At 32.8% G+C, this 12,814-nt stretch overlaps 1 protein-coding gene across 1 annotated transcript; it reads right to left on the bottom strand.

Moving 5' to 3' along the window:
• Positions 1 to 2,027: 2,027 nt before the first annotated feature.
• On the bottom strand, positions 2,028 to 7,293 carry LOC107917717 (COP1-interacting protein 7). The gene is made up of 9 exons (XM_016847001.2): positions 6,716 to 7,293; positions 6,442 to 6,618; positions 6,199 to 6,326; positions 6,090 to 6,121; positions 5,938 to 5,990; positions 5,699 to 5,851; positions 5,378 to 5,616; positions 3,623 to 5,238; positions 2,028 to 3,309 (listed from the first exon to the last, which is right to left on the bottom strand). Exons 1-9 carry the CDS (start codon positions 6,772 to 6,774, stop codon positions 2,299 to 2,301), a joined length of 3,468 nt encoding a protein of 1,155 aa, XP_016702490.2. The 5' UTR covers positions 6,775 to 7,293; the 3' UTR covers positions 2,028 to 2,298.
• Between the last annotated feature and the right edge of the window lie 5,521 nt (positions 7,294 to 12,814).

Consider the following 12,814-nt stretch of genomic DNA (forward strand, 5'->3'; position numbering starts at 1 on the left):
TTTCTTTTCTTTTGGAAGAAGTTAGTTAAAAGGGTATCTTGAGAAGTTAAGGTACAAGAGTTTAAAGCACAAGGTACAAGGCTAATGAAGGGGGTTGGTTGGAAAGTGGAGTTAGTTGAAAGGTTACTTTCATGAAAGGGAATAAACACCCGCCATAATTAACTGCCTTTTTGGAGTCCCCAAAAGAAAGCATTGGGGAAAGAGTACAACTATTTGTAGCACAAAGTATCAACATTTACTGCTTGAAATTTGAGAGGATTTTAGTAAAAATCTTAAATTTAATAAATAATTGTAGTAAAAAAAGAATAAGTTCGTTTAAAATATAGGTCAGATTTAGGTTCAAACATTCAAGATTCGAGTTCGACCCGTTTTCTATGTTCATAATATATTATATTGTGTTATTTTTTTATACAGAGGGATCCATTATATTAGTGTAAAACTAAAACGGTTTTACAAGTTTTCATAACTTTTTATACAATTAATATTTTAACAATCAAATTGTTGAATTTATCAAGATACTTGTACTTATCATGCATGTAAAATTTTGATCGATATGATATTTCTATAATTTTGATCTAAAATATTGTCTATATTAATATATATCCAAGCTCTGTCCTGCCCGAAATATAGACCTAAAATTTTACCCAAGTTTATCCATATTTGTAAGTGGCTAATCCAAACTCATTTTAATGTTTTCATTTTCATATTATATATTACTATAGATTTAATCTTTTATGTATTATAAATTATACAATATATATAAAAAGGGAAGGGATCCAATTATACCTGTGTAAAACTGAAATGGTTTACATCATTCTGTAACTTTTTATATGATTAATATTTTAACAATTCAACTGTCATATTTCATGTTTCATTTATGTAGATTGTGTATGTCAAGTTTGACATAAATTAAAAATAGCTAACTATTTGGTTTATCAAGTATAAAGCATGTTAATATCATGCTTAAGCTCAACTCGAATCTGACCCAACTCATGAATATCTCTCGATTAAATGACAAGGAGTTCGATATTTTTTTAAGTAAGATATCAAATTTGAATATAGTAAATAAAAAAAATTAAAATAATTTTTTCTTTGTTTAACTTGACTACCAAAATATTTGAGAAAAAAGAAATATTAAAAGGGTGAATTTTGAATTTTTCATCAAAAGGAATTGATACCCACTTTAGTAGTGTGATTGGAATGGAGAATTTCATTAATCTTTCATTTTTAGAAACATTGTTTTCTTTTTCAAAAAATATTATCATGCAATTTTATTTAATTTCACCATCCTGCTAGATAATTAAATAATTAATTTTGTTATAGTATTATTGAATTTTATTATGGTTAAAATGTGTTGTGAGTCCTTATACTTGCAAATAAATTGAGATTTGGTCTCTATACTTTAAAAGTTAAAAATTCAATCCTCCAACTTTTTCAAATTAAAAATTTTAATCCAATTATTATCTTCGTTGGTAATTTCTGTCAACATTTGTTAATTTAATATGTTTATTTTTTATCAATCATATGTTACATCATACGAGGACAGCTTAATCAAAATTTCAAGTTAACAAATTTTAATAAAAATAGTTTAGATTTTAACGATTGGATTGAGATTCTTAACTATTTTATTGTATAGAGACTAAATCTCAAATTTCGATAAAGCACAGGGAGTAACATTAGATTTTAACCTTTTATTGTCGATGGTGTAATTTATGATGGGATGAATACATCAAAAGAAATGGAATGTGGGGTGAAGAGAACTCCACGCTTTTACTACTCAACCGACAACAAAATCACACAACTTTTGTTTGATGAACACTACGTATTGCCAACATAATTAAATAAGTGTTCTCAAGAAAGCAAGGAAAAGGGTTTTTGTTTTTTTATTTCATTTGTTTAATGTTGGAAGCATAGGTAGGAGGTTGGTGAAGATTCACATGAATCCCTTCAGAGTTGAGAGCTATGTATGGTGGTTTTGAGGAGTGGAAGGTCTCGATCGAGTAAAAAACATTGCAGGCTTTTTCATATGGAAAAAAAAGAACACCAAAGAATTCAAATTACAAATGATTCAAAATACAAAGGTATACAATCAAACAAAAAAGAATGTGTTTTAACCCTTCCAACATGATATATCAAACAAAGATAAATTACATTATGAATCTCTCTCTTATTTTCCCCATTTTTCTTTATAAGTTCATGAATCCTTGAATGGCAGCAACATCAAAGGCCTTATTGGTACGTTCCACCCGAAAAAACTGAAAACCCGAAACATAAGCAATATGGAAAGACAAGCATACACTAAGCAGTAGCATAGTTTTTGCTTTTTCTTCCAAAGAAAAGAAGCTTTCTAAACCCTTTGGCTGCTTTAGGAGGGCTCTCCTCGTTGTTCCATTTCTTCCTGCTATGCATTGGTTCCTTGTCCATTCCATTATTTGGAGGTGGAGTTGAGATCTCTATTTCAGGAATCCTAGGCGACTGATATTTCTCATTCGTTGCACCCATCTCTTCGATATTTACAGTCGAAAATCTTACCGTCTTGCTAGGCACTGGCGGCACAGGATGGACCGTTGTCTCAGGAATATCTTTACCAAATCCTTCTGGTGCTATGTTATCTTCAGAAACAACTTTAGTTGGCATTATAAATTCTTCATCACCTTGTACATGATCTAATTGCATTGGCTTATTTACGGTAACCATTTTGGCATTTGAGCTTTGGTCTTCCCCCGACGGGTTTGGTTTCAAAGTTGCATTTCCTTCGGTCTTTTCGATTGGGGTAGTCTGCAATTCTTGAATGTCCTTGAAATCATCAACAATGTCAGTAGGTTGAGTTGCTTTGGATGGTGCTGGTTCCATTGGCAATGCTACTGTGACCTCATTGGACTCCCTTTTTCCTTGTGCATTATCGCCACTTGGAAGTTCTTTATTTGTACCACTTTTTATATCTGAAGCTTTGGCTTTGTTTGTGCTTGATTTCTTATCCTTAGCAGGAGCAGCCTTCTGAGTTGTTGAAGAACTGATTTCCTTCAATGTTGGCTTTTTCGGCTGGCTCGATTTCAATTCAGCCGAAGAGACCTTTGAAGTATTCCGTGCGGTTGCAAGGCGTTCTATGGTGGAACTTCTAAGGACTGGCTTCGGCGATTTCTTAGTGTCTTGAGTTGATGGTTGGCTCTTCGTTGAAGCTGCTGAAGTTTTACTTTCGGCGGAGCTCCTCCGGGAAGTAACCGGATTAAGACCACCGGCAGCACTCCTCTCAGCTATCCTCTTCTGGCGCTGGATCCGTAACTCCTCCATTTTCTTTCTGTTCTCTTCCTACAACAAATTAGAAGGGCGAGGATAATCAATCAGAAACAGATCGTGAAGCACAATACCACATGTTAATCAACAAGACAATTGAAAATTTTGTATGTGCCAAGGCATCGAAGAAATGGTACTAGTTTTGGTTGAATGCTGTTTGAAACAGCATGATATGGCTATGCTAGTTTGCATGGTTTCCAAGAATGAATGAAAGCTTAATAAAGAAATGCATAGATACTCTTAGCTACATTAGAACATTTCAGTCTACTTTTATCTCATTCTATTGAAAACGGGCTCGAACTTAAAGGCCAAAAGTGTTGGTAAATACCTGATCGGACTTAGTTCTCCGTATCATGGTTTTGCTTCCTGCTGGTGGTTTCCTGCTCTTTGATACTACATCAGACTTGCTCTTGGCAAGAGGTCCATTTGAAACTCTAGAACGAACTTCTTTATTCGGAAGTTTCCCCTCAGATTTCCCAAGTTTTTTAGCATCAGGCCCCTTTTCATTGGCACCGGTTATTTCAACATCAGCATGCCTGCTGGTGGCTTCAGCAGATAACGCGTTCATTTCGTAGTCAATCTCTGGAGTCCAAGATGTCATGGCAGTCTCTTCTGCTGAACCACGCCCAATCACCATGTAAAGGTCATCTGGTTCATACGAAACTGGAGCAGCCTTCGATACATTTTCCGAATTGCTATGTTCTTGTTGAGTAGCTTCGAGTTCAGGAACCATGCCTATACCGATCCTTAACTGATCAGATTGATATTCTCCCACTGATGGACCTTGAATCATGAAAGAGTCATCAACAAAAACATCTTTCTTGCTTTCACGAGCTAATGAAGAAGCATTTTCCCCATCAAACATTTTGAGACCCATCATCTCATCCTGATTCGAAGATTTATCCACTTCTTTGTTGATAAACCATTCGCCTTCTCTGCGAGTTCTAGCCATAGTGGATTCTGCAGCATAATCGGATATTTTAGCTCGGGAACTGATCCCAGAATGAGTGCCTTGCAACATAAGCAACTCCTCATTTGTGCCATCTCTTCTCTTAACAACTGAGCCACTAAATTCATTAGTCCCGAAGTTTCTGCCTCGAGTTTCACCTTCATGATCCTTACCGATCTGTGAGTCCAAAAAGGGATCACTTGAGATTGTCTTTGGCTTTGTTACTCCCTCGGTCCCCGTGCTTGCAAAATATTTGTCTTGCAATCTTGCAGGCTGTTTATCTACTTCAGAAGAATCCAAATCCTTGTCTTGCAAGAGAAGGTTTTGGAAAGTATCCCAGGGATTGCTTCGTTTTTCTCCCTCCGGATTTTTAGTTACCAGTTCATCTTCATCGTAGGACACACTGTTTCGATGCTTGCTTCCATTGTGTTTCTTATGATGGTGTGAGGTAGACTTGTGCCGTTTCCCTAGTGATCCAACAGCCTCCTCTACTTGCTGTTTGAGAGAATCTCCATCAATGAACTCATCCTCATCAGAATTATCTTCGGAATCACTGCCCTTATCCCCATTCCTCTTCGAAGAAATGTAATTAATATTACGGATGACAACCTTTCTTGATGGTGATGACTTCTTTTCGTGCTTTTTCTTATGTACTTCCTCTTCTGGTTCACTCTCAGAGCTAGAATCATTAGACTCAGTGGATTCATCTCCCTTACTTTGTGAAGATTTTTTCTTTCTCCTAGAAGATGATTTATGACTTCTACGATCATCCGGTTCCCAACCAAAAGCAAGGCTTGAATCCTCTACATTCGGAGGCCAATGCATATTTCCTGGATAATATGGGGGAGCACCGTGCATACCAGGGAAAATGTACCCTTGATATGGAGGCATTTGTTGAAATCCAGAACCTGGAAAACTTTGCATGTACGGAGGAAAATGGGGTGGCCATGGCATTTGTACTTGAGATTTCCCATCCATGGATGCCAAGCTACCATCTGTGGAACATGTTAACAGATTTCGAAACATCAAGTTATTGTTCAGAATTTAACAAATTGAAGCAGTTATAGGGAATCATAGATCATTGTTATAAGATCATCATTTGAAGCAGAAGAAAAATATGGTATCCATCCTTACCAGGGTTAATATCTCCACTTCCAGCATCTGAGGCGGCAGAACCGGTTTGCTTCATGGCGGAGACATTTATGGTAAGATTTTGACTTGAATCATTTTCTTCCCCTGCAAGTACGATCCCAGATGTTCCAAGGTAAGACAAGTCTGGTCTAGGACATGCTTGCATTGCTGCTAATTCAGCCATCCAAAGCCTATCTTCATTCTTTCTCTTGCATAAGTCCATGAAATTTATGCAAGCTTCCCTGACAGAACAAAGAAAAAGCAAGCAATCGGCAACCATATCCCGATGAAAATAATTTAGGTCATGACAATGGCGATTTATACCTTAAACGAGAAGCACCGAAAGTGTCAGAAAAAGAGATGAGATCATCGATATTATCAGGTTCGTAACCGGCAACCAAAGCACGTGCATAAGCCATTGCTTGCTCTTTACAAAGTACTTTCTTCCTTGTCTCCAGAACACGTTGAAGACGAACCCTGCATATCGACCTCGCGATGAGCAACGAATGCATTTTGAAAAGAAATCAAGCTAATGTGATTAACTGCAGGAACAAGTAATTTACTTGGAAGTTTCTTCTGGAACATCATCTTCGGTTCCATCGAATTCACCTTTAGACTACATGCACCATCATAATAAAATTCTGGGATTAAGATGTAAGCTATCAAATGAATCAAAACAAAAACAATATATGGTAGAGAATGCTGAAAAGCATACCTTAGATGAAGTATATGGCTTTTGGAAATTCCCTGAAACAAAACATACAATTCTCAGACAAACAGGAATTAAACACTCTTTGAACATAAAATTTGGGGACCAAACATACCATCTGCAACTGTCGTCCCGGCAGCGTTTGCTTCGTACGATTGAATTGAATTCTCGATCTGTTCGATTTCCCTCTCCACTGTCACAAATCTCTCAAGAACTTCTGGTGTACTAACAAACCTCACAAACCTGTTAAAATGCATTAGAAATCATTAACAAGGTGTAATGACACAAAAGACTTAAAAAACAAGATCTTGTTTCTTCCTAGAGGAAAGTAATCCAATGTCCTGGAAAGAGCTTTTACCTTAGGAGAGTGCCTTTGGTGAACCAGGGAGGAGATGAGGCTAGAGGGCGAAGAGTTACAGAGTAGCCTCCTTTAGAAATTTGATCTTTAGCAGCTTTGAGGTGTGAAATGAAGGGTTCTAGCAACCCTGATGCCAATTTCTCATTCTCTTTTCCAGCAAAAATCACCAGATCACATCTTCCATTCAAACCCCAAAGCCATTCTCAGATGAATGCCCAAATAATCAAAAGAGAAGAAAAAGACGACATTTTTACAAGGCATGCAAAATCTTTACCTGGTTCTAGTAGGTGTAAGTTGGAACAAAGCATAATCTAGACGTGTCCTGAAGTCCATTTTTTAAGCCTTACAAATATACAACCAGAAGTTCCTGAGAGACAAGACAGAGAAGCAAACACTAATTCTTCGCACGTTGAGTTCATCCATTGTTGGAAGTTTCAGTTCCTTGCTATGTTGTTACAGGAACATGTTCTGCTGACAGACTGAAAAAAATGAAAACATGGGAAAAGTTTTATAAACTCAATTGGGGGGGGGGGGGGTTCAGATAATGTAGGGAAGGGAAGTTTTCATTGGATCTTGTGCTGTTTCTTCGTGCAGGGTCTTTTGTACTATTTTTGTTTAGCTTGGAAGAATTATACACATTATGGAAAAAAAAGAAAAAGAAATGCCAGTTCTGAAACTGAAGCTTTAGCACATGGGAAAGTACTGAGGATCACAAGGAGAGAAGTAGGAGACAATAAAATTTTTTTTTTTAATTCAAGATTGGTCCCAGTTACCGACAGTTGTATCCATCAATTTCTCTTCTTCATGGCAAAATTATTTTAATTATTATTTCACCTTCTATTTTCTAAAACTTGGTTAGTTGAGAGGTCTTTCTTATTCTCTATAACATTTCCATTCTAAATCTGCATTGGAAACTTTAATTTATTCAATTTAATGTTAAATTGTTTTGAGTTTCACTTTAGTGAGTAGACAGAAAGAGTGAGAGAATAGGCAAAGAATAAATGAATTAAAATGGCAGCCAACCAAATATTCCAACCCAATACATTATCAAAGTTACCTCTCCTCTTTCTGTTTTTTCTTTTAAATTATGGGTACAGTCATTACGGTGGGAATAGAATAACACAGTTTGAATCTGTATTTAATAAGTGTTTGATAATAATTTTAATCACCATTTCATACGAGACAATTTAGATAACATCTTAGGCAATACTGCAAGAGATTATTAACAAAATTTAACTTATAATCATATGTATTAATTTTTATTACATTATATAGTTGCAGTAAATAAAAATTTATAGTTTGACTATAATAGGCTATTTTGATGAGCCCAACATATTGCAAGTGTTTACATAGAGTATTACAGTTTGAGTAACAACTAAGGGTAAAGTCAGAGAATTATTTAGAGGGTTAGAGATGAAATATAAATTTTTGGAGTTAATGTACAATTTTACTGTTATACTAATTTAAAATTTCTTAAATTTTAAAGATCCTAATTGGAAAATTTACCATTTTTAGATAGGCCTTGGCTTCCCACTGCTAACAACTAAATAATCAGATATTTAAAAAATATTAATTAAAATTTAGATAGTGAAGTGAATTAGAATTATAATATTGTGTTTAACCAAAAGAATATAATAATGTTAAGTAACAATTAAAGATTATTAAATCATATTTAGATTGAAAATAAATCAATGAAATACAAATATATATAATTGAAATTTTGAATAAAACCCATGCAGCCGCTGTAGACCTGTCCATAAGCCGAGTCGAGTTCGGGTCGAGCCTTGAAAAATTTTAGGTCCGGAATTGACTCGGCTAAAAATGCTAAAATTTGGATTCGGCCCACTCGTATTAATTTTTTTTAAAATATAATACATCAAAAAACTAAAAACATTAAAATAAATATTTCCCAACAAATTGAAATAAAAACATAATGTAACTTAACAAGCAAATGCCTCTAAAATAGTAGCAAAATTAACAATAAAATAAAAATTATACAATATTTAGATAATAACAATAAAATAGTAGAAACATAATAGTGAAATGACTGTAAAACAGTGAGTAAACAAAATTTTTTTTTCTTTTTACAAATTCGGGCCGAGCCCGGGTCTAAAAAACCTTACCCAAAGCCTAATTTGTTTTCAAAACGGACATTATTTTTTGTCTAAACCTTACATTTTTCGAACCAACATTCCACATCTAAATGTAACTTTCATTTATACCTAACTTAAATTGATGAACAAAGATATTTCGATTAGGTTCACTTTTAAAATATTATTTTTAGTTTTAAAGTTAGAATTTATTTATTTTTATCTTATTCTATAAAGCCACAATCATCGACAAACTTGTATTTAGTAATGGTGAAAATTTTGAAAGAGGATGAGGCAATTATTTTATTGAAGTTCCATTATTTGTGGACCATTCTTTACACTAATATTAAAATGGCACCTAACAAGTTGGTAATCGCATCATTATCAATGTTATGAATTAATAATTACATTTAAAACTTTGGGTTTTTGTTATTTTAATTCTTAGGATCCAAATTAATCATTAGCATGTGATTAAATCATAGAATTTATGATTTTTAAAATTATAAAAAAATTGAGTTGATGTCAAGTTGTTGTTATTATTATTGATTTTTCATTGTAATTATAACATGTAAGTTAACTACGGAAATTAAATAAAAGAAAATTGGTGGGTTCATGGGGAAGCTTATCATGAAGCAACAATTTATCTTTCATTAGCTGGATTTATTAGGACATTTTGGCCATGATGATGACTAAGTACCTATCTAAATAGTAACTTTGTTTGCCTTTGGACCCATTTTCCTCCTTTTCAATTTATTTTCATTGGGACTTTGAGATGAAATTGCAACCACCAGCAACATTACCAAGCAAGTAAAGTATATCTTCCATATCTAATAATTTTGGTTACCATATAATTATAATAATTAAACCTATGAATGTATCAAATTTTATATTATACTTTAGACATAATCATGATATAAATGTGACACAAGTACATATAATTTATATTTATTATAAAAAAATTATTAAATTAGTATTACGAGTTAAACAAATATTAATTCAGTTGGGAAAAGAAATAACATATCCTTTCTTTAAAATGATAACTAATATTCTTATAATGGTGTTTTTGTCATTTCTTATTTAAGTTATAATTATTACTAAATAAATTTAAAAAATAAAGTTTTACTTAAAATGCCTTTTTTCAATAATATCATAATGTAGGCATAATCTACTATGTAAATCTATTTACCTTTGCAGGCAGTAAACAACAAAAGCCATTTATGATATCATAATTGCATTAGTTAACATCTCAATTACTTGATAAAACAATGTTTTCCTTCCAAATAAAATACAAAACTAGTTTGGATTCTTATCCTAAAATTAACTTAAAAGATTATAACATCTCAATTGCTTGATACAACTTGGTTTCTTTCCTAATTTTGTGGAAAATAAAAATTAATTAACTTAAAATACAAAGCTATTTTAGATTTCTATCCAAAAATGAATTTAGATTTTAACAAGATTTGATGATGAGATCAATGTTACTGACCTAGGTTTAGATCGGGCGGACTGCGAACTAATTGATATAATGGTCCAAACAAAAGAGTTGAACCGATTGAGTCGAAAACTGCTTGAAATTGATAAAAGATTGCAAACCGAGATAAAAATCGACAATTGAACTAGTTTAATAAAAGTGCCAAAGTAAATAAAAAAAGTACATATACTAAAGTGAATCTAATTGCCAAATTCAAGAGCCAAAAATTAGATTATCCCAAAAGATTAAAATGTAATTTTATTAGCCAGCTAAAAATATAAACTTACCACTAAATGAGCTTTTAATCTTACCATTTGTAAAGAGACTATATAATGAGCTCAGTTGGTACCATTACTATTACAACAACAAAGAGGACGTGAGTTCAAACACGTTTAAATATGTTTTTCCTCTAATTTAAAGATTGAGAAAGAATGATGGGTAAAAATAAGTATTTGCATAAAAAAAACTTATCATCTTTTACTTGAGCTTAACATATATTTCACAAAAATCAAACTCAAAATACATATATTTTTAAAGGTTAATGCATCAACCCCAAAGTTGCACTTAATTATCACTTTGGTACCTAAATAATTCTTATATTAATTTATTACCTAAAGTTTCCAACCATGTATCATGTTACTCCAAGATCAATTTTCGTAAAAAAAGATGACATGGTGCGCTCCCAGTGTGCCACGTTGCACAATCTTTATTTGGGGGTAAATTAAAAAAAAACTTGAAAAAAAGGAAATTTTCAAATAATATTGAAAAAAATGCCTTATAAAAATAAGGGTAAACTACACTAGTAGTCACACAACTCTTGATAAATTTCTTTTTTGGTCACTCAAGTATAAAAATAATTACAAAATAGTCACTCAACTATTCAATGTTGTCATTTTTGGTCACCAACTAGTTAACGACATAAGCTTTTCAAATTGACATAATTGTAACGACCCGATTTCAACATTGTCGTAAAATTTGGTTTCAGATCAAATTAATTGAGTTAAATTAGTAGATAATTAACATATAATATTTACGTGTTGAGTACGGAATTGAGGGGTCGAATTAATGAGTGTGATTGAATTAAGTCGATTACTAAAAATACTATAGGGACTAAATTACAAAAGTGTGATCATTATTAAATTGTTAATAAAAAAGAGAAACGAAAAGATAAAAAGAAAAGGACCTAGTTAGAAATTAAATTAAGGACTAAATAATAATTAGACCAAGTTAGTGTTGAGTTAGTGGGATGACATGATTAAATTCATCCATTATCGTTATTATGAATTATATTAAGTAATGGTTTGTGTTAATTAGCTAAATGAAATTAATTAGACTTAATTATATTTCTAATCTACGTATATATACGTATGAAAGTGGGAAAGAGAATAAAGAGCCATCACCTTCTTTTCTCCTAAGGAAGAAACAAAATAATTTTGGTCTTTTTCCGGCATTTCGATCCTTAATTTTTAAGGTAAAAATGTATTTTCTTTTGTTAATTTTTTTGAAATCTTGATTAATCTAGCTTGATTAAGTTAGCGCAATAATTAATTCTTTCTAATTGTTAAGTTTATAGTAAAGCACCATTGTTGAATGCTTAGGGAAATTTGATTGTTAAAGTTAATTTTAAAATATGTTATAATTATAGTAAGAGTGTTAAATTGAGGTTGACTCATACTTAAGTTATATTGTTAATTATTGTATCATTAAAGACTAAATTGTAAGGGGTATAAACTTTGAGGTTTGATAATTAATAATGATTGTAAGAGGTCTCTGTACTATATTTACTAAGTTGGATTTAAGTTCGACTGGGTGAAACGTGATATACGAGTGTTTTGGATATTAGGAAATTGATGGACCAAATTGTAATAAATGCGTTCAAGTTTAAATTGTCGTGACGTCATGATGTCAAAATTTAAAGTTTCAAATTTTCAAGGTCTCTAACAGCCCATACTCGGTCTAGACGTTACAGCCAGATCTGAAGATGTTATTGCATTTTCTTTCGAAAACCCAGGATTCGATTATTTTGAAAATATGTTGTAAGCTCTTAGTACTCAAAAATCAGATTTATTTGAAAGCATATATTACTTAACTGAATTATTGAAAACGTTGTTAGTTTACACTTTCCAAAATATATAGGTTTGCAGCGGAAATTTTTAAAAACGTACCATTTTTGAAAACACAGTTGCTGTTTGAAAATCCTTTGTTTTGCAGGAAAACATTGTCGCTATAAAAAACGTTTAACCAATTTCATGTAGAAAAACGGAAATAATATCCAAAACCAAAATAACCCCAAATGTCCAAACAGTCTAAAATTTACAAAACATGTAAAACCCAAATTAAAATAAGTCAGATGAACCAGAGTATTATAACCGAGCTCCCGCCGCACTGACCTGCCTAAGTTTGAGGATTACCTGAAAGTGACAGTCAAGCAGAGAGTGAATTTTCAAAACTCAGTGTGTAACATATTGTACTAAAAATCAATCAGACATATATAAATATCAGAAACAGAGCTTATTAGAATATAACAGATGCAGATATACAATCCTACCCCCATCCGCTATACACTATCTCCAACCATCCCAACACACCATATAGGGTACTACATACTCGTCCAACCCTACACATCGCTTAGTGTCGGTATCACACTTCTCAGAATATTTGCAGCTGAGCTGCCAGTTTATTAGGCGATTTATCTCCGTTTACAGAAATATATGTGGTCGAGCAACCAAATACGATAGGTTATTAAACTGCCCACACTTCCTCCATATAACAAATCCCAGCCCAGTGCAAATGCAGAACTAACAGATATCAG

The sequence above is a fragment of the Gossypium hirsutum genome, chromosome D01, assembly GCF_007990345.1.
Source record: "Gossypium hirsutum isolate 1008001.06 chromosome D01, Gossypium_hirsutum_v2.1, whole genome shotgun sequence".
Classification (NCBI taxonomy): Eukaryota; Viridiplantae; Streptophyta; class Magnoliopsida; order Malvales; family Malvaceae; genus Gossypium; species Gossypium hirsutum.

Bases quoted from the DNA above. Each gene is read 5' to 3' on its own strand.
- LOC107917717 (XM_016847001.2), bottom strand. From the start codon at position 6,774: ATGGACTTCAGGACACGTCTAGATTATGCTTTGTTCCAACTTACACCT. The intron at 6,327-6,441 runs GTAAAAGCTCTT...GCATTTTAACAG, and splicing joins ACCAAAGGCACTCTCCTAAG to GTTTGTGAGGTTTGTTAGTA. The intron at 5,991-6,089 runs GTATGCTTTTCA...TGGTGCATGTAG, and splicing joins AGCCATATACTTCATCTAAG to TCTAAAGGTGAATTCGATGG.